Raw genomic sequence first — 20203 nt, forward strand, 5'->3', positions numbered from 1 at the left:
TGTTTTATGCAGGAGGTCAGACTACTTCCTCCTGGCCTTAAAATCTATAAATAGTGCATTTGGTGATGTGTGTACGTGTATCAGAAAGCACAGTTGCTGGTTCAGCCTCACAATTTTTGTCTTTCCCCCAGAACAACAAGCAGCAGTGGTGGACTGACCATCACCAGCCTGCTGAAAGAAAAAGAGGGCTCAGAAGTGGCTAAGTTTACTGTAGAAGAACTCTGTCTCATCTGTAGCATCCTGAGCACGGCAGAGTACTGCTTGGCAACAACCCAGCAGGTGAACTTCCCTCTGCAACACCTGTAACATTGTATCCTGTCCACCACAAGATTATGCAGTGGCAAATCAGACAATGAAGTACTGCACCTTGGTCCTCAGCGGTACTAAGTAATAGCTTGTAATATTTAATTTTAAAATTAAAGTTGCTACTCATCTAATTAAAAAAATCAGACAGGTTCTGTGCTGAAATTGGCATAGTAATTTCTGCTGTGCATAATGCTGGGTTAGTTATGGAACTAGAATGTTAATTAAAACCATATTTCAGAGACAAGAGAGTGTTGATTTTGCTGCCCTCGCTCTATCAGAACAGTTTTGTGTCTTAAACCCTAACAGGAATCTCATTTTTGGGTAGTGTTCTTTCGTACTTGATACATCAACTGCTTTAATCCAATAGAGGGTGAATCATCAAAATCCCTTCTCCCAATTATCCTTCAAGTCCTAACTTAATGTAGGACCAGGAATGTGGTTAATCATCTCACCGAGTGCCAGGGCACAGTGAAAAGAGGGGACACACAATGTTTCCCTCAGGCTCCTCCACCATTGTGGTTAACTACATTTAACATGCTCTCAGAATGTCTTAGCTTAGTGGATGCCCTGTGTTAGCCGCCATCTTGGCCAATCCACTGTGGGTTCAACCGGGGACCTCCACAGCTAAAAGCATGAGCTGCTACTGCTTTAGCTAAAGAACCAAACCGCTCTAGCTGGAGCTGTAATAGACTCATAGCCTCTGCACATCTGGCACAAATGGGGACCTGTAACGCACATTCATCAGTGGGTTACACACCTGGTTTAGGTGAGTTAGTACCCTAGTACATTGTCATGTTAGATTTGTGTGTGGTACTGGGCCAGAAACTCTGCTTTTACAGCCTTGAAAGTTAACTGCTTCAAGGACACACCACCATTGTGTCTAGAGCTTCTGACAGACAGGAAATCTCTATTCCGGATACTATTACCCACTAAGCAAATCTCAGACAGGTTGCAATAGTCTAGGACCATTTCCTGATTTAACAAGCTGGCTTTTCCAGGAGTTTAGGCAGCTAAGTTATCAATTTAGGTAGAAATCTGATGTCTGTCTGTTACTCATTTTGTCCCCTGACAGCTTGAAGAAAAGCTCAAAGAAAAAGTGGATGCAAGTCTCATGGAACGAATCAACCTGACAGGAGAGATGGATACATTCAGCATGTATGTCCAGCAGCGCATCTTTCCATAATGCTGGCAAATGTCATAGCTGTTCTGTTATGATCTGATAGTGATGTAGGCCAGGCCAGTACTAGCAGAACGGCTGGTAGATGTAGGATATAAACTGGTAATGCCATGATGCTTAAGTCTAGAAGTAGGCTTATTTTCACAGGTGAAAAAACAGTCTCTCTCCTGGACAACCCAAGAACACGAGTGACCATCGATGTAGTTATTCCCCATCATTATGGCCAAAGGAACAAAAAGACTGAGAAAGGAAAGGAAATAGTGAGTTCCCATCTGGAATAACATTTGCATTTTGGTAGCTGTCTGAGATTCCTGTTACATTTCAAGAAGGAAGCCATCCTGATACCTTCTCCTTCCTACAGTAATTTCCCAGTGTAAATCAGCAGTATTTTCATTATTATTAAACACCATTTCATGTGGCATAAAATGATCAGTCCAAGATGCAAGATCCTTGCATTTAAAAAATGTAATTGAGGGGAAAATTGTGATTGTACATTAAAATGATTTTTATCCCGTGTTAATAAGAAGACCATTGCTGGCACCTTCCATCAGAGGACCTCAAAGTTCTCGCCAACCATCTAGCCTATGAGGGCTGTCCCCATCTTATCTTTCAGGTGAGGAACCCGAGACACAGAGTGATTGATTGGCTTGCCCGGGGTCACACACGCAGTCCTTGGCAAAGCTAGGAACAGAACCCAGATATCCTGACTCTCTGATCTGTCACAGAACCACTGTTCCTTGAAATCCTAATTGAACAAGTGTTTAATCAAATTGTACATTCTTACTGGTGCTTCTTGCCAGTCCTGGAGCTAAGATTTAGTAAAGATAACAAGCCCATGTTGCTCTGCTGCTACCAGCAAGGCTGTTTTAGAAATTTTTTCCTGTCTGGCTCCAGCTAAAACAATTCCTCCTCTCTTGCTGTAATGGGCAGAATGACAAACAAAAGGCCCATGCAGGATTTTCACACTCTCTAGAGCTCCTCTTGCTTCTCCAGCCTGGTTTCCTTCTGATCTAAGCAAACTCCCTTTCTCTGTGTTATCTCTCAAATCCTAACTAAGAAGAGCGAATCCCTCGCCTATAGCTGAGGTTGGAAAGACTTTCCATGGCTTGGTTGAAACACCAAAGCAAATTAGCCTGGAAATGGGAATGGAATTTGCCATTCTGCTGTGTGGTATAATTCTCCCAATAAGGGCAATGGGAGGGTGCGTGCTGCATTCTGCCATGACCTACTCTTACACGCCAGCTATTTTGTGTCGCGTTTCGGTTGTGATTGTCTCACTTAGTGGCTAATTAGATAAAGTTTTGGAAGTTGTTTTGACATACTGTTCACACATTTGCCATTTTGCATACTTTAAAGTTAGACCTTCAGGGCTGATGTGTCTCATAGCAGAGGCTTTTAAAGGTCTTTAAATCAGAGTAGCACTTTGGCCAGTGTCCTGTCAGTGGAGGACATGCCTCTGAACCTCATTTTGATATAGACATTTTTCTTTAAATAATAAACAAGTCCATTCTACTGGTGCTTAGTTATGCCCAGGAGAAAATAAAGCCATAAAATGTTGCTGGTAACACACCCCACCCACTGTTTTACTGAACATGTCATTAGGCCCAGCAACTGATTTTTTTTCCCTTCTCTTTGTAATTGCACAAGAGAAGGCAAAAATCACTGGAATGCATGTAAGGAATTTGTATTAGCAATTCGCCGGGGAAGCGTTTGTCATTGGGATGGCTGTGCAGGTCGTTTAGGAAATGACAGGAGCATAACAAACAGTCGTCTTGAGGCAAACTTGGAGGCTAAATTGAATTGTGGTCTGTACATAGAACCAAGAAACTCTTAGGTTCTCGTCCCAGCTCTGCCACTCCTTTGCTGTGTGATTCTGGGCAAGCCACTTCAGGATGGATTTCTAAAGGGTTTGTCCTGATCCTACTGAGAGGGTATCTAGTTTGAACTTCCTTGCCTCCTTGGAAAAGGCCGGCCTGGGTGTCCCCATGCTTCGGTTTCGCCATCTGTAAAACAGGGAGTATAGATGCCTTTCTCACAGGGGTGATGTGGATGAATTGGTTAGTTTGTAAAGGGCTGTAAACTCTTCAGGGGACAGTCCATCTGCATCTGTGGATTGTTTGCACAGCCCGGAGCTCAGCAAGGCCCCAGTTCCAATCAGGGATTCTGAGCACTGCTGTCACATAGCACTCTGCGTTTGGTGCTGCTCAGTGCACGCTGTGCTGTAAATCAGGCGCTGCTGCAATCCCATTGTCCTGTAAACCACTCAGGCTGATTTTTAAAACTGGATTTTTTCCCCCCAACTTGCTATCTGCTGCTCTTTACACCAGACTCTGTGCCTGGTGACAAAACCCTTGGTAGACTACTAACATATGGAAGCCAGTCACAAGCTGCTTGCCTTCTATTAAAATGGTCATGTTTCATTTTGGTGCTAAACCACAACTATTTTCCTACATCTCGCTGACAGCAGACATCCTGTAGAACTCAGACGTACTCAAGCAGCCCAGTTATCTCAATCCCAGCTATCTTGGTATTGCTTGAGCTTGTGAAGTTCCCTTAGGGAGCAAATCATGTGGCACCAACCAGATGGCAGAGAGCCACACCAGCCAAGTAGTAATGGCCACAAGTGTTTTCGTTTTAGTGCAAATGCCACATCATTTATTTTAAAGACAACAGGCACTTCATCTCTAATATTTTTCAGGCTTGTTTTTGACAGGCTTGCCTGTCAAGGTCACTTTTTAGAAACAAATCCTGTATTGGACAGGAGCACTCTTTCTATTTAGGGCACTGCTCCTGTCTTCATGTGCTTTGAGCTCTACTGGAGAGATTTGACAGCTTGCATGTGCGTTTGTGTGTGTGTGTAAGGGGGAACAATGCAGAGTGAATTGGTAGCTGGTTGATGGTGTCCATCTATGTCAATAATTGCATTTAAATGTCTAAAAGAAAATTCCAACTCTTGAGCTGGTAAGGTGCAGAGCAGCATCTACAGAATTTTACTTATGGTGGGGGTGGGAAAGAAAGTAGAAATCAGGATATATTACGCACTCAGCAAGTTCCGACTAGGCCAGAATCATTTGCAAGGCAAATAGCAAAACATAATCATGGAAAATTAAGAGGTCATTCATGAAAGGCTTGAGGCTTGTACTGAGGTTAAAATCTGTTTATTTAGTGGGAAGGTGATTTGCCTTGTATACCTCCTAGCGAAAGCCTGCGGTAAAGAAACTGCTGGGCCACACGTCCATGGGGATGATCCAAGATACAGAAGATGAACATACAATGTTCTTTCACTGTTGTTTTAGATTAAGCCCTACAGGCCCATGATTTTTAAGTCCAAACTTTAGTGTAATGGGATCAAATATGGCTCTTAAGTAATATTAGTAATTTTTTTTTAAAGACCATGGTTTTAAAGACCATGTCCTATAATTCTGGAGAAACGAGAACAATGGACTGGTGCTAGACATGCTATAAATGACTTATCTGCTGTCACCCTGGCAAAAGGAAGACAGACATTCAGAACTCATCCAGATGCACAGTCTTAGCTGCACTATTTAAAAGCCTTATTGTAAGGTTCTTTGGTTAATATGTGAACAACAGAATATCAAGTGGAAGCCATCCCAGTGCTGCATAGTGTAAAACTGCTTATTGGAAATGAAATTTTAATTTTAAAAAGACCGGATGAAGTTTGGAAACAGAATCACAAACAGGCTTCAGGGGTGAGCTCTGCCCCCAGTGCCGGATGGTTTGGTCACTGGGTGTGGTCCATGTACATAGGTGCTGGAACTAGGAGTCCTGGGGTTTCTCACGCACCCCCTGGCTTGAAGTGGTTTCCATCATGTACAGGGTTTTCAGTTTTCAATCACTCTCAGCACCCCCACTATACAAATTGTTCCAGCAACGCTGCCCATGTAAGTGATTTGACATATTACTGGGATCTCATTACCCCTCTGTATGTCAAGGCATGGTGAAAGGCGGTCTCTGTCTAGATTATATCACATCTGCTAGCTCTCCTGTAAATGGCATGCAATATTTCCTGGGTTCTGAGAAGTAAAAATTCTAACTGTGTATCTCTTCACAATTCAGTACAAATGTCACCTATGTTTTTTCTGCTTTTAACATTCAGAGAAGTCAGTTTTGGCACTGGGTTGCTGAGTACTATCATAATGCCTGTACTTGATTTTTGCAGTGTGATCTCAAACAGCATACAGCTGTTAGTGCAGGACTTGGACGCAGCTTGTGACCCGGCCCTTACCGCTATGAGCAAGGTAGGTTTTCAAAAGAGGTAGCCTTAAGTCATGCTTTGGAGCTGTTGCTCAGTGAAACTGTTCAGTTTCACTCTGGATGTTTCCTTTGCCCCATTCTGAGAGTAACTTTGTGGTGCCGGCTTGGTTTTTTAAAGTTGCCACCGCTTTATAGCTCAAGTTGTGCTTCATTTCCAGACAAACTTTTGTGTGACTCCAGTAAGAGCTTCCGTTTTCTCAGAGCTGAACAAGCCACATGAGCAATAGAATGCTATCAGTGAATGTTCATCCCTGTCCTTTCTTTTAGCTTTCAAACACAAAAAATGGGGATTGGTCCTGCTTTGAGCAGGGGGTTGGACTAGATGATCTCCTGAGGTCCCTTCCAACCCTGATGTTCTGTGATTCTGTGATTCTGTAATGCTCGTGGGAATCTTTGAGATTGGCAGAAATCTGATTAGCTCTAAATGCCATATGCACTGTGTCTCACTTTCCCCTCCACACCCTCTGTCCAGGAGCTTTACCAAGCCTTTTCTAATGCTGGCCTGTGAATTGTTTGTCTGGAGGTACCCAAAGGGCAGTATAGGGCTGGGTTGTGCCCTGTTGCTTCTCTGATGCTCCCAGTGACATGTGGCACTGTGACTAGAGAGGCCAGAAGCCCGACCTTTCTTTCTGAGCCACCAGCTCTTTTGGGTTTTGTGGCAGTTGCATTGTTCTCTTTCGCTCATCAGCTGAAACATAGAGCTGTGTTTGTTTTGCTATGGTGTTGTGAAAAGCCCAGGTTGCTTTAGGCAGAGGTGAGGACGATGAAAATAGATTGAACTATGGGTTGGGTTTTCTCTCAATTAGAAATATTAAGCAGAGGCCTCCATTTTGTAGCATCGACTTACTTCCAGCTGCCATAAGTTTTAATAGCATTCTGGTTCGTGATGTATTCCAGCTGCAACTACCCTCCACCCCCAAGTTAGAGTGTGAGTTGGAATGCAGCTGCTAACAGAATTTGTACATGTCCCAAGTGGAAAGACAATTTTTCCAGGAAAACAGCACTATGTGGGGGAGGGGATTAGCACTTCAGGTGTTGCTTATGTGCCCTGTCAGACCCATAGGTGCTCTTACCCCCACTACGATAGTACGTCCGAATCCCTGAGCTTGGGTTGTTTATACCATAGCAAAACCACAGGACTGGGAAAGCAGCAGCTGGTCGGCCATTTATTTTTGTCTTTGGAACACCAGCAAAATGAAATCCATGTGATGGGAATGATAGGATATAAACAAGCTAAGCACTGCAAAACTTGCTAAGTAAATATTTGTCATTTGCACACCCATTCCTCCATTTGCAGCAGGCAGGCAGTTGCTTTTGTATGCGAGTTTCACTGGAATTTTGAAAGAGCTGGATTTGATGTAAGATTTGCTTGTTTTTGTTTTTTTTACTTTCTCAAGACCTATTTATTACCTCTCCAGCTGAATAACAAAGACATTAACATTTGGAAGAGTAAAATTTCATTCTGTTTTGGAGGGAAGAAGGATGTGCCTATGAATCCACTCTTATTTTCCTATAATATGAATACTTGTCTGTTCCAGAGCCATTGCTCTTCCTTAGTTCAGATCTTTTACTGTAGATAAACCCTCTGAAATCTGCGAGGTGGACTATTCTGGGTTCTTTTTAATTCTGAAAAATGGCTGTTTTCTTGGGAAAGAATTTATTAGAAATAGAAGTGAATTATGAAATACCCAAGCATCTAAGCATATCTTGGCTTCATTATTCATAGAGAGATTTCACACGGAAAATAAATAATGTGAATATCCATTTCAGACAGAAATGGACCTGGTTTTTCTTTTATCTTGAGTATTTTGGGCAAATCTTAAGTGAAGATAGGACTCCACCTTCCAAAATGTGTATCATCCTTGCTTCTAAGTAGATAGTTACTTTTAATAATTGTTTCCATAGCTATTGTGGGACACCACTTGCGTTTTGATGATGATGATTTCTCCTGGCCCTTCGGTTTTAGAGGCAGTATTTATAATTATAAGTGGAATGCTCCAAGTATATGTGGTGCTGCAGAAAGGCATAAAGACAGCACTATCCAAGAGCTTAATCTGCCTTGGATAAAAAAGATACACTGACTAACAGTTAAAGAGCAAGAATGTTTAGACACACCAATGGAAGGCAGTCCTTTTGGGAGAGCTCAGGCCAGAAGTGGGTTTGAAGGAGGAGAGGGAAGTTGTTGGCTGCAGTTGGATTTGGAAGGCTCTTCAGGTGCAGAGGTAGCATGAAAAGATGTAAAGAAAATGAGAGATAAAAGTATGGGGACAGGCTTAGGAGCATAAGGAACATATGGGGCTGGGTGGTATGGAGAAATTTATTGTATCAACCAGAAACTGTGTGATGGTAGGTACCTTAGATCAGTTAGACAAGGTGTCTCTGCTCCAATGGCTGATGGCCTCATTGTGAAAGCCGAAAAGTAGATGGGAAACAGTCTTGAAAGTGAGGATAAGAAACTTGACTTGGATGCAGAAAATGAGAAGAGACTCAGTGAAAGACTTCAAATAGGGAGTGACCTGTGTGAGGAGTTGGAGAGACCCTTTGCCCAAGGGTATGTGCATGTGTCTGCATAGAATATACACTGAACTAAGACTCATAATACACATCTGCCAGCGGAAAAGATGTGATTTGTAGTGCTGATAGAACTCACAAAGCTGAACATTTCTCAGTAAAAGGAACAAAACTTGCAAAATAAACACTGTTGCAATGAAGTGACCACATGGCTGTAACATGAACTGCCTTCATTGGAACATTTGTTATAAATTTATATAATAAAAAGCAAGAACTTCTGCAGCTCTAGTTACATAGACAACCACTCAAGTTTTGCTGGCGGGTTTTTTTTTAAGGATCCTTTCAGAATGCCTCAGCACAGTACGCTTTTATCCATGTAATTCTCAGTCGCTCTTTCCTTATCCTCACATTGTCACGTTTTCTCTCTCACACACATATGAGGTGAGACCGTATATTTTTGGTTGGTTATGTACAATACCAGTCAAAAACTATCTGGTGATACCCCAAGACAAACACAAATGGAAAAAACACTTGAGTCCTGAAGAGTAAATTTAAAATGACAGAAGAAAAGTTACACTTTACCAGAAAAATTGGGTTCATATTTCTTTGGATGACTTTTCAGTATGTGTACGCACTATTCCTTTCGTTGCAGCTACTGTTGTCCTATTGAAAATTGTGCACACACAGCTAATTTGAATTTACATTTTTATAAGATTGGTAATCAGAATTGCTTTAGGAATGAAACCCAGCAAAACAAATTGTCTACAGCCACGGGGGGAAGTGTTGCACTATCGGAAAGCAATACGCTTATGGTTGTTCTAGATGTGCTTTGTATATCCTGACCATGCGTTCATTTTAAATTACCATCGGTGGGGAAGATGTGGTGCTGGGAATGTGTGAAAGTGTGGCAAGGAAACCGTTACGAGGCGTATTTCTAAAGATGTGGTGGTTGTTGTGAGCAGCTGAAGAGCAGCTGGACTAGTCTGAACAATCCCTCCAATGGGAGGTTGACAGAGTAAGAGTTAAATTTTACTGAACAGGTGGTGAGAAAAACATCCCTCTTACTGACTGAGGGCATGTGTGCTTCTCTTCAGTTTTGTTAACTAAAAAGGCTTTGTATGGGACTTGTGTAGACTCTCCCACTAGACATTGGAGATTTGGCTGCTTTAACCCACTAAGTCACCTATGCCCCTCATCATTTGCATGGAGCTGAATCTGGAAAGTCATATGGAACAAAGCATCTATAATAAGATTAAAAATAGCAGGGGCATCATACACACAGATCTGGGGCTTAGGCAAGCAAGTGTGAAGGTAGATCCTATGCAAACGAATCCCTCAAAGGAAACAAAAATAGTTGTTTCAGAGTAGCAGCCGTGTTAGTCTATATTTGCAAAAAGAAAAGGAGTACTTGTGGCACCTTAGAGACTAACAAATTTATTAGAGCATAAGCTTTTGTCTAAAAATAGTTGTATCTTTTTTTGTATCCCCCCAAAATTGTGCAGTTTTCCATCCTGATTTTCTGTTTTTCTAGTCATTCATAATTCATCTTAATGGCTTCCTTGAACGTTAGGGCTGCAGTGCTAACTGGTTACCTGGAACCATAATGCAACATGGAATCATGAGTGTTTACCGTTACTCATTAAATGTGCATGTTCGGTAAGAGCACTAAGCAGCACCTCTCGGGACAGTGTTACTCCGCAGGGGAAATTGTTGTGAACAAAGAAGTCTTTCCAGGACTCGAACTCAGCTGTTCACTTCGTTTCAGAAGGTTTCTGCTGTATGTTTTGAACATTATCAAAGCAGTCGCACATCTTTCTTACTAAACGCAGCTATTCAGTTGTACTTCTACTGAAAGTATAGGAAAATGAGAAGGGGGATGGAATCATGATTCTTTTGCTGCTGTATAGTTTTATATGTGCATTTCTGATGAGCTGAGTCTTGCATTCTAGCCTTCCACACCAGTAACATTATGAGGTTTGCTGTCAGCTGAGCTCATGTGGAATGTTTCTGAGTTGCACTGTTTTTTTTATCTCTTTTCCATCTAGCTGTCCTCAGCCTAACCCGTGTTAATGTTCCTATTTCGATACAGATGTCAAGCCTTTTTCCAATCTTGCAGTCAATTTCTTAAAGGCCCAGAATCAGGATTTATGGGAGCTGTTGAAAAGAAACTTTCAAACAGGCTGGAGTGTCCCCCTAACTTACACCAAAAGCTGTTTATCCCTGTGCTCTACCCATTTACATGTGCACATCCTTCCACCACCCATAAGCATTGGTACATATTCCCACCTCAACTCTGTATTTTGATACATTAGGGCCATTCTAGCTCTTCTTTCTTCACGTCTTCTCTATTGTTCAACGGGCTCCATGGTTCTAGACCACTAATAACTGTAATTTGATGAGAATATAGGTCTCAGTGTCTCTGCCAGGGTCATCAGTCAGCTGACACAGAGGGCTGCCTGGTTAAAGAATTATGGTGACTTTTTCCTGGAGACTCTCTACAGGTCTTTGTAAAGGCTGGATTGGAAAAAGCCAGTGCTCACTTCAGTACTATACACTGCTGTGTATTTTTACATTATCTAAAGCCTAATGAAGTAAGAGGTCTTTTTTTTTTTCTCCCCTCGTGCAGATGCAGTGGCAGAATGTGGAGCATGTTGGTGACCAGAGTCCTTATGTCACATCCGTTATCCTTCATATTAAGCAGAATGTTCCCATCATCCGTGACAATCTGGCTTCCACGAGAAAATACTTCACTCAGTTTTGTATTAAATTTGCCAAGTAAGTCACTGCCTGTCTCAGGGTTCTCTGGTAATTGTGGTTGTTGCTAGCCTGGTTATGTACCTGCCTTTTAGTACATTATATCAGTGACTCTTGACATATAGGTCAAGAGCTTCCCAAGTCTAGAGGAATGGGGTCACCTGCAGCTGTTGGTGAGATTGTGAGGTGCTTCCATTCCTTGTCCTGAGTGTCCCGCTGAAGCAAATTTGCTCAGTTGTCTGCACTGGTTCCTTCTCACATGCCCAGACCAGCCCGTAAACTATTTTAATGATCGCTGGAGAACCACTTTGTAAGTGCAGAGGTTTCTGCGGTGGGCCTCTGCAAAAAAAACAACAACCTGTTCCGAGTGTCTGACTGTGGAGTCCCAGTGCAGGAGAGGTTGACAATCAGCATTTGGTGGCTATTTAAAAGAACACTTCAGCTTCGTTATGGGAGTCTCTTTTCCTTGGTATAAACCTGTACCAGCTCTCAACTCTCATGACAATTCTTCTCCTTCTAATAACACATTTTTTAAACAATCAGCAGGCTGCGAAGCTGCATTTAACTAGAAGTAAACATGCAGTGCACAGTCCTCCTAGAGCTGCTTATTTGTGTAAAGACAGCGATCAATACAGACTGGAAATGTACTCCAGGTATGTGGAGCCATTGTGGTGATCTGCTTCCTGGCCTGTCAGTGCTAGACAGGTTAATAGTGGTTGGGGGATGCAGAGAATAAGGCTGGCTTTTTTGGCGTTAGGGGCCAGCTCCCACTCATTTTCATTGCAGTTGAGTACCCACCTCTCTTAGACCCCACCCCCTTAAAATCCCAGCTTCTGAGTCTTATTTAGAGCCCTGTTTCTTAGAGTCAAATTATCTTTGAAGGGATTATGGGCAATTTCTTTTAAACTCCCTTTTGTTCGTCTGAGACCAATCAAACACTGCAGACCTATGACCCAGGAAAAAGCTGTTAAAGGCCCTGGTAGCTACAGCTACTGGCTGTCGAGTTCTGCATGGCCAGCCCAGCAGAAGGCAGGAGCGGGGAACACTGCACATGCCATATTTCATACTTAAAAATACCTAAACATTTCATTCAGTTCTAATAAGCTAATCTCTCCAAACTAAATTGTATAGACTTGCAGGTACTGAGTGGCTGTGAGAATCAGAGCTTCGGTTTCTACTTCAGCAGAAAAGGATGTAGTGGGATGTCTTGAGAGCCATTAACTTCTGCAGCAGGGTGGATGGCCTGAGAGTTGCACTCCCTTTTCTGTCTCTGGGTCCTCAGTAGTTTGCATTAAGGAGCAGTTACTGATGAATCATATTAATACACTGCCCATAATCACTGTTCGAAACGCTGTCTCCGAACATTTATTGCGCATAAGCCTCCGATGTGGTTACACTTGAATTTTATATAGCTAACATGGTGATAAATGAAAAATCCATTTACTCAGCTGTTCACGGCACAGTCTTAATACCTTGGCTTAGTTGCCTCCCTTTAAACTTTATTGCTAAGCACATACCAAGTGAATTGTGGCTAAAGCACCCAGCTCTCCCATCTGGGATGAGTTCAAATCTAAGCTGGAAAGAGTGAGTGGATCAAAGTTTGTTCCTTGGTAGACCTTAGAAAACAGCAAAACTACCACTCAAAAGACCTCTGAATACAACTGTGGACCTGTTCCAACGTCTCTTTAAGTTGAGAGAAAGTCCTGTTGTCTTCACTGGGCTCTGGATCAAGCCCTGTGTGTGAGAATTCAGCTCTTTCCATACTTCTGATGATGTTGATTTTGCCAGTATTTACATTTGAAGTCTTTTTTTAAGACTTGCTTCTAAACAGAACCAGTATACTAGTTAATGATACCTTGATCTTTCTCAGCACCAATGTGACATTTTAATACCTACCAATCTCTGGGTGTCTTTAAGACTCTCAATCCATAGAGTATTAATGTTATAGGCTCGTCTGTCTAGTAGACATTGTACCTTTTTATGTGCTACACAACACTGAAAATCCTGTTTGCATTTTGTGTGTGAACATCTGTATCTTTTTGCACCGGCAGCAACTTCTTAAATCTAATTGTATTGCACTAGGGATGGTTTTGAGTTACAGGACCACAAGGGGGGGAGAGTTTCTAAAGCTGTCAAACTTAAAACCAGCTCAAGAAATTTGAACCAAATTTGGAGGAAGAAAATTCCTCACCAGGGATCTGAAGTGTCTTTCAGTGTATGCCATTTTTTCCCCTTTTGAATCAAGACACTCACGCTCCCTAAATAGACTGGTGTAGTAGAAATTCAAGATGACACTTAAGAGCAACACAAATGAACCCCTCTCTTACATTCTTAACGGTACCTAAATCACTACCCTATTAAATAAAAAATATGGCACAGAGGAAGAGGCTTCCACATCTGTATGGACATTTGCTCAACCTACCTTTGGAAGTTGCAAGGAGATTGGAACTGAGGAATGGGGGGATAGAAACCCTGGCGTGTGGTAAGGCTTTTAAAGGTAATCCTCTTTTCCTCTGCCCCAGATTGGCTCTGTATTAGCTATGTACAGTAGAATGTTGTGGATAATTAGAGTGCAAATTTAACTAATTACTTGGAGGGACTTTGATCAGGCATTCAGTGAGCAGAATTATGTGAAAGAAGATTGTGACATTCAGGCAGCATATGCTAGTGTTGAAGCAGCCTGGAGTAAATCTTGCTGATTTGGAGAGAGCGGCTGATCTGAACTTCAGAAGGTTATTTAAACCTAAGTTATTCTCTATTGCTAGTGACTCAAGAACAGCAGGATGCTTTGAACAACATTCTGTAGCAGGTCATCTCCTCTAAAACAAACGTACTGTGGTTGTATCTCTCTGTCTGTCTTGGTTAGTGAGGTATTGTGTTTTATGCATCATCAGTGCAAGGGATTAGGAAAACACAAGCTTGGCAAAGCTTCTCCTATTGGATGGGAGCTTTTCAAGTGCTGTGGTTTCTGTTTTCAGGCTCCTAATCTGTCTTGCTCTGCTTTATTATTACCTTGGGGACTAGTCTGCTTGTACAAAGTGTTTTGGATATGATTTTACAGCTCAAACGGTAAATGAATTGTGGCATTAAAATGTAGATCTCTGAGTACAGTGGAGCACATTTTTCAAAGTGCTTAAACCATGCAGAGAGAATATACAGTAGAATAAATATATATTCATCTTATCGGGACTGCCTACACGTGCTGTGGGGGAGTCGGGCTTTGGAGCTGCCTTTAGGAATTGTGCTGTCTAGGTCTTCGGAGATAAGAAACTCAGATGAGCTGAGATTCTCAGTCATGCTGTAGCACTCTTGATGGCCTCTGCCAGCCAACACATGGAAGAGGGGTAGTGTCACTCATCTTGCTCACCCTGCTGGACATGACGAGCTGTTTCCAGTTAGACAGGGCATAATATAATGTAACAGGCAGCATCCTGGGTGGAAAGGTCACTCCCTCCCCCGTTCTGTGCTCATTGCAGGGAGAGTAGGTGGCCATTCTCTGACGCCTTGAAATTTTCACGCTAAGCAAAACTTCCCCTGTTGAAGATTATGGCTGGACAACTCAAAGGGGGAATCCTTAGCTCATGTGACTGCAGATTCCCTACCTGAAATGCTGCAGAATTAAGCAATGTCACTGTCTCCCATATGCAGTGTGGAAGTATTAGCACCAGACCTGTCTTTGGGTTAGACCTTCATGTGAGATCAAAGATGCATGTAATCTTGCACGCTCCTCCTTTGCGGTGAACTGCTGCAGCCAGAACTTCTACTGATTTGTGCATTTTATAGGCTTGCATAAACTCCAGCTGTTCTTGGCTCTCTCTAATTGGCCTTTGGGATTTATTTATACACCTGAAAAATGGACTTGAGACAGATAATCTTTGCCTTAATGCTTTCCTGCAGTAGAAGTTCATGTTTGTTTTCCTACCGTTGTTTATGCTGTGTTGCCAAGGCTAGTTTCTCATGTGGCCAGACTGAAAGCCATTTGGGGGCAACCCTGGAGCTTGTTCTCAGTAATGATTTTAAAATTGTTCCCCTTTGAGGCTCCCCTCCCATCCAGGCAAAGATTATTCATTGTGAGAGGCCACGGCCATGAGAAAATTCTTCTGTTGAAAAATCTTCTTTCCTTCAACAGTTTTTTTTTTTGCTCATTTAATGAGTGCTTTGCATGGGCTGCAGACATGTACCTTTTGTCATTCTGACCTGAGTGAGGGCAAGAAGATATTACCTGGCGAGAATAACTGGTGGCAGGACAAAGAGGGTCTTGGCCAGGCTGCTTCCTTCGCGGGATGGAAATAAATAGCTTGACACATGCAAAGGGAAAACCAAACTGAATTCCAGTCACTGCAGTAAGTGGAGCTTTCTGCAAGGGGAAAGAAAACAGACCAACTCAAACAAAATACAGGACTGAGCCGTTAAAGTCTAAACCTGTCGCTGGGTCCCAGACATGGGACAGGAAATGTGAGACATGCAAGTGTTCAGCCAAATGGAGGCCAGATGAAGGAAGCCAAGTACATTACAAATTAGCGAATAAGAGGAAAAGGGGACATTAATGATGTGGTCCTACCAAACTGCTCATCTGGGTCTATATAACTTCCTTTTGCTTGTGCTAGCCACTCTCCTTGAGTTTGGCTACTGAATGCATCTAGTGCGGCCCTTTGGTTTTATTGGTGAATATTGTAGGCTTGAGTCTGATTTGCATTAAGGCCCCTTTATATCACTCTGGCAGTGTAAAGGGGCCTTAATGAGGGTGTTACTGCTGGGGTGGAGTAAAGGTAGTGTAACTGGGTGGTGTCCTGTGTAGCTTGGCCTTTTGATAGTCAACATGTGTAAAAGTCAGACATGCATAAAATACTGAAATATAGACATATGTCTTTTGTGTGTTTTATTTTTGATACACTGTGGCATAGACACTATAATACCTTAACCATGTCTTTTGGACTGAAGGGTCAACCAGTGAGATCCCACCTAAGCAAACATTTGAGAACAACTTTTTTCACCCACGAAACATATACCCAGATGTAGCCCTTTAGCAGTGTTAGGGAGGGGCCCTAGAATAACCATCCACCTGCTGGGAGACTATCTCTGGGAGCATGGGGCTTCCATGCCAGGAGAGGGTGCCAGATTGATAAGGAAAACACATTTAACGTTGTTAAGACTTCTCTTCTCAAGGAGTGGAGAGGAGAGAAGCTCTTTTTCCATTATAAAAATCACCATCCCCCAAAACCTAAAATCAAGAAAAAACAGAAACCTAACCCAGAAAATCTACATTCTTCCATGTATTGTTCTGGGTGGGCTTGTGTTTAAGCACTGAACTGAGATTCAGAAGATCTGGATTCAGTTCCCAGCTCTGCTAAAGACTGACCATGTGATACAAACTCTGGCTGCTTCCTTTCTCTAGCTGTAAAATGCAGATAGTAAAGCTGCCTTTCTTCCCACCTTTTGTCTTACCTGAGTGGACTGTAAGATCTTTAGGACAGGGACTTTCTCTTACTCTCTCTGTGTGTGTGTGTGTGTGTGTGTGTGTACACACAGCACCTCACACAGTGGATCTCTGATCTGGGTGGGAATCTCACGGTACTTCTGTAATACTTATTTTTATGTAAAAATTATTTCTATATCCTGTACAGAATAGGTTCTTGTTGTTATAAAGATGTTTCCACTCCATGAACAGTTATTGTCCCGGTGTTTTGATGTTTATTGTATAGTATGATAACTTACTTAACTGAAACTTCAACTGACACTATAATATATTGCTCCATTTTTACAGATATACTTACATATAACATATACTTGGCCTCCAAATTAACTTTTAGATCAACATGGTTAAAGAAAAAGAACTCTACTTAACCTATTTGTATATTTAAAAAAATATTATATGCTCAGAATGCATTTGAGAACTGTATGCACTTGCAGTACCATAATGGAAACCCTGATTTATTTTGCACAGTGTTCACTTAAAATTTTATGTGAGTATTGAAATTCAAATATGTAATTTTAGTACTCTTCTTTTCCGCAGCTCCTTCATTCCCAAGTTCATCAACCATCTATTCAAGTGCAAACCGATTAGCATGGTGGGGGCAGAACAGGTGAGAAAAATTAATTACATCCTGCTGTAGAGCTCTCAGCTTCCTGGTGTCTGTGTCGAATTGCACCGAACTAGGGCATTTGTTGCTAAAGTGGGGTGTTGCGCGTGATGCATTGTCTGAATTTCAATATAAGTAAGTGTCCAATGGTGATTTTAGGACTTTCTGATCAGTGATATCATGATACATTTTGGGGAGTGAGATACGAAAGATTGCCATGTGCTGGGTAGGCAGTGTGGTCTAGGGTTAGATCAGGGAAGAGTTCAGGTTCCCGGATTTTGTTTCCAACTCTGCTGCTGCCTGATTGAATGGCTTGGGACAAAGTCCCTTCATTTCTCTGGACCTAAGATTATCCTTGCATAAAATGAGGATAGCGAAGCTTACAGTACCCGCCTTACAGTGCTGCAATGAGATTTAATGCTCCTAAAGAGCCTGGTGAAAAGCACGCACAATGAGTGAATGGTTATTTATGGCTAAAGTACTGTAGGCAATACAGATCTCCTCATGGGAAATAAAGGTAGTTTGTGTGTCCACGATCCTCCCTGGGTAACCCACACAACCTCCCATCACCACCTGTTGTGCTGTCCACCTGCAGTCCTGTGAACACAACCAGAGGTTGCTCTGTGATTAGCCCCCATCATCAGAAGGCTTGGTGCAGAGCCATCCCTGGATTGCTGTACCAGATGTGCCCCCATGCCTCCAAACTTGATCCAACACAGTGCTTAAATGGTGCAGAGGGCCCTGTGCAATAGTGAATTTCATCCATTATTCATATAAATGTCTGATCTTGAAAAAGGAATTGATGCAGAAGGAGCCATGTGGCAGGTGGCAATTCCACTGTAAATGAGTTGGCTGCTGTGGCTTTTCCAAATCCAGTCATTTTAAAGCCTGAAAAGCAGTGTAAGAGCAGCCACAGTGGGAAGGCAAAGCCGTTTGCATAGCAAATAGTCTAGAGAGGAACCAATGGTTTGTCAACCTGGAAAAGGAAGCTCAGCTGCAAACATTGCCTCCTTAATGGTGAGAATTCTGAGCAGGTGCTGAAATTGCCTCCAACTCAATGCCAACAGCTCAGTTCTGAATGATTGTCCCTGCCTTGAAGTGCCTAGTAATCAGTCAATATCCATAGCATTCGTATTAGTTTTTGTTCCTGGTCCCCAGATATGGCCATGGCAAACAAACCATGAAGATGATTGGTTAGGAATGTTGGATTTTCATTTGGTTGTTGTTTTTCTAAGTGCTAGAAGATTTGTAATGATGCAAACATCTGCTGGAGAGCTGCTCTCTTGGTTTCTTTTATTACTGAAATGCAGAGTCTATCAGGTTTTTTAGTTTGTCTTCTTTTGAGAGAGAAATCGAATCATAACAACATGGCTGGATTCATAACAGGGAAAATATTGTGTGACTTCGTAAAGTTATTTTAGCAGTCGGTAGAACCTGTTTTCTTGACAACAAGAAGTTTCATTTAATCTTAACTGGGGGGGGGGGGGGTGTTGATGGTGTTCAGAACAGTTCCTGAGAGACTGGCTAATGTTAAAGGAAAAGGAGGCCGTTTTTATAATAGCCGCCCTGGCTTTTGAAGCTTCTCAGGTGCACAGCCCCTGACCTGTATATAGGTGTCTGTGTTTAGTAGTGGGAGCTGAGGCACCGGGGAACGTTTCACAATGAAACGTCCAGGCAACGCCCTCCAAGTGGCTTTTAAATAATGTAAAAGTTGTAACCCAATCCAGTAGAAGCCTTGGATTCCTGAGTTACAGCTAGAATGAACCCTGTTCTGCCAAGGTGCTGAGATCAGTTGCTGATGAACGAGCTGTAATAATAGTAAGATTAAGAAAAATAATGGAAGTGTGAGAGAGAGAGAGAGAGAGAGAGAGAGGTTTCTGTCTTTCTCGGCTTTGTTAGTTTGTTTCCCAGCTGATGTTCTGTTCAAACAGGATGTTAGAATGTGGATTGTGTAGATCCTTGTTTGTATTTCCTTTTATAGCAGTTTGGGGAACAAAATGCTGCACAAAAGCATGGATTGCTCCAGTAGACCATGACTGACTTTGGAGCTGTGAATGGCTTATTGTGAATGTAGTTTAAAGAAAAAACAAAATCCTTTATAGAGCCTGGGGCTAAGAGGTGTAGCTCCCAGCGGTGCCATTTGTAGTTTTTTACAGGTGCTTGCAGCATTCTCTCCAGCTTTTTGCAGCATTTCTCCATCCTGCGTACCTGAGCTTGCTATGGAAATTCCAGCTGTGCGCATAAGCTGTTTGTGTTCATCTGATGGGTCTTGGCTTTTTATGAAGCTTTTAAATAGGCAGGTGGAGGCCTGACACTGGTCTGGTGGCTCAAGATTGATCAATGCAGCTGTGAGTCAGCGAGAAGGTCTAGTTGGGAAGGGTTCGGGGAAAAGAAGATTGAGGAATCCTTTTAGATGTTGTGGGGACCTAAGAGGAATGTGATGGGGGAGTGAGACTGAGAGGAAGAATCTGTGGGTAAGGGAGGAAGATCAAGAGTTTTGGGTGGACAAAGGAATTGGAAGAGAGAAATAATATTTGTCAGGATGTGACTTTGGACGCCTCAATTTTGAGTGAATCGCCTTTAAAGGGGCCTAATTTTCAGAAAATACTGGACTCCCACTAGCTGAAAATTAGGCCCAGTTAAAATGTCTCAGTTTGGATATCCAAAATCTAAGGCACTCAAACTCACCAGTGGGTTTTAAAAATCCTGACCTTACTCTTAATCTACGTGCTTCTAAAAGCAGTAAATGTCTCTCTTTTTTTTTTTTTACTCTTGTGTAATTAAAAGCAGCCAAACTGTTGTGTTGTGTGGTTTTTTTTGTTTTTTTTTTAAGGCTGAGAATTTGTGCCAAGGTACAGCCCAAAGCAAATTTGTTTGCATGAATTCCTAACCCACTTTTGTACAGGTTTTATAATGAAAATGCTCAGTGTTGTACATCCCATGGGCTGTGAGTGTGTCTCATCTCAAGCTTAAGTAAAGTGGCGGTCCTGCTGAGGATTCTGATAGGAAATCTGGTGACAGAGATCTCATGGCAGTTTTGTCAGGAGTTGATGTTAAGCCATATGTCCTGGCTAACTTCCAGTGTGGGCAATTATATTCT

The 20203-nt window shown here is 42.3% G+C and overlaps 1 protein-coding gene across 5 annotated transcripts in view; it reads left to right on the top strand.

Moving 5' to 3' along the window:
- VPS53 (VPS53 subunit of GARP complex) overlaps positions 1–20203 on the top strand; it is a 90140-nt gene that overhangs the window by 59026 nt on the left and 10911 nt on the right. For 4 of the 5 annotated variants that reach the window (XR_005289315.2, XM_038375539.2, XM_043499349.1 and 1 more), the window contains 5 exons: positions 132–279; positions 1379–1461; positions 5664–5742; positions 10896–11044; positions 17037–17106. Coding sequence is in view for 3 of the 5 variants with exons in the window: in XM_038375539.2 (XP_038231467.1) it covers positions 132–279; positions 1379–1461; positions 5664–5742; positions 10896–11044; positions 17037–17106 (529 nt within the window). In the remaining 2 variants the exon portion in view is untranslated. The remainder of the gene's footprint in view (positions 1–131; positions 280–1378; positions 1462–5663; positions 5743–10895; positions 11045–17036; positions 17107–20203) is intronic. The other variant, XR_006276197.1, reaches the window with a different exon arrangement.

Source organism: Dermochelys coriacea, chromosome 17 (genome assembly GCF_009764565.3).
Source record: "Dermochelys coriacea isolate rDerCor1 chromosome 17, rDerCor1.pri.v4, whole genome shotgun sequence".
In the NCBI taxonomy this organism is placed as follows: domain Eukaryota; kingdom Metazoa; phylum Chordata; order Testudines; family Dermochelyidae; genus Dermochelys; species Dermochelys coriacea.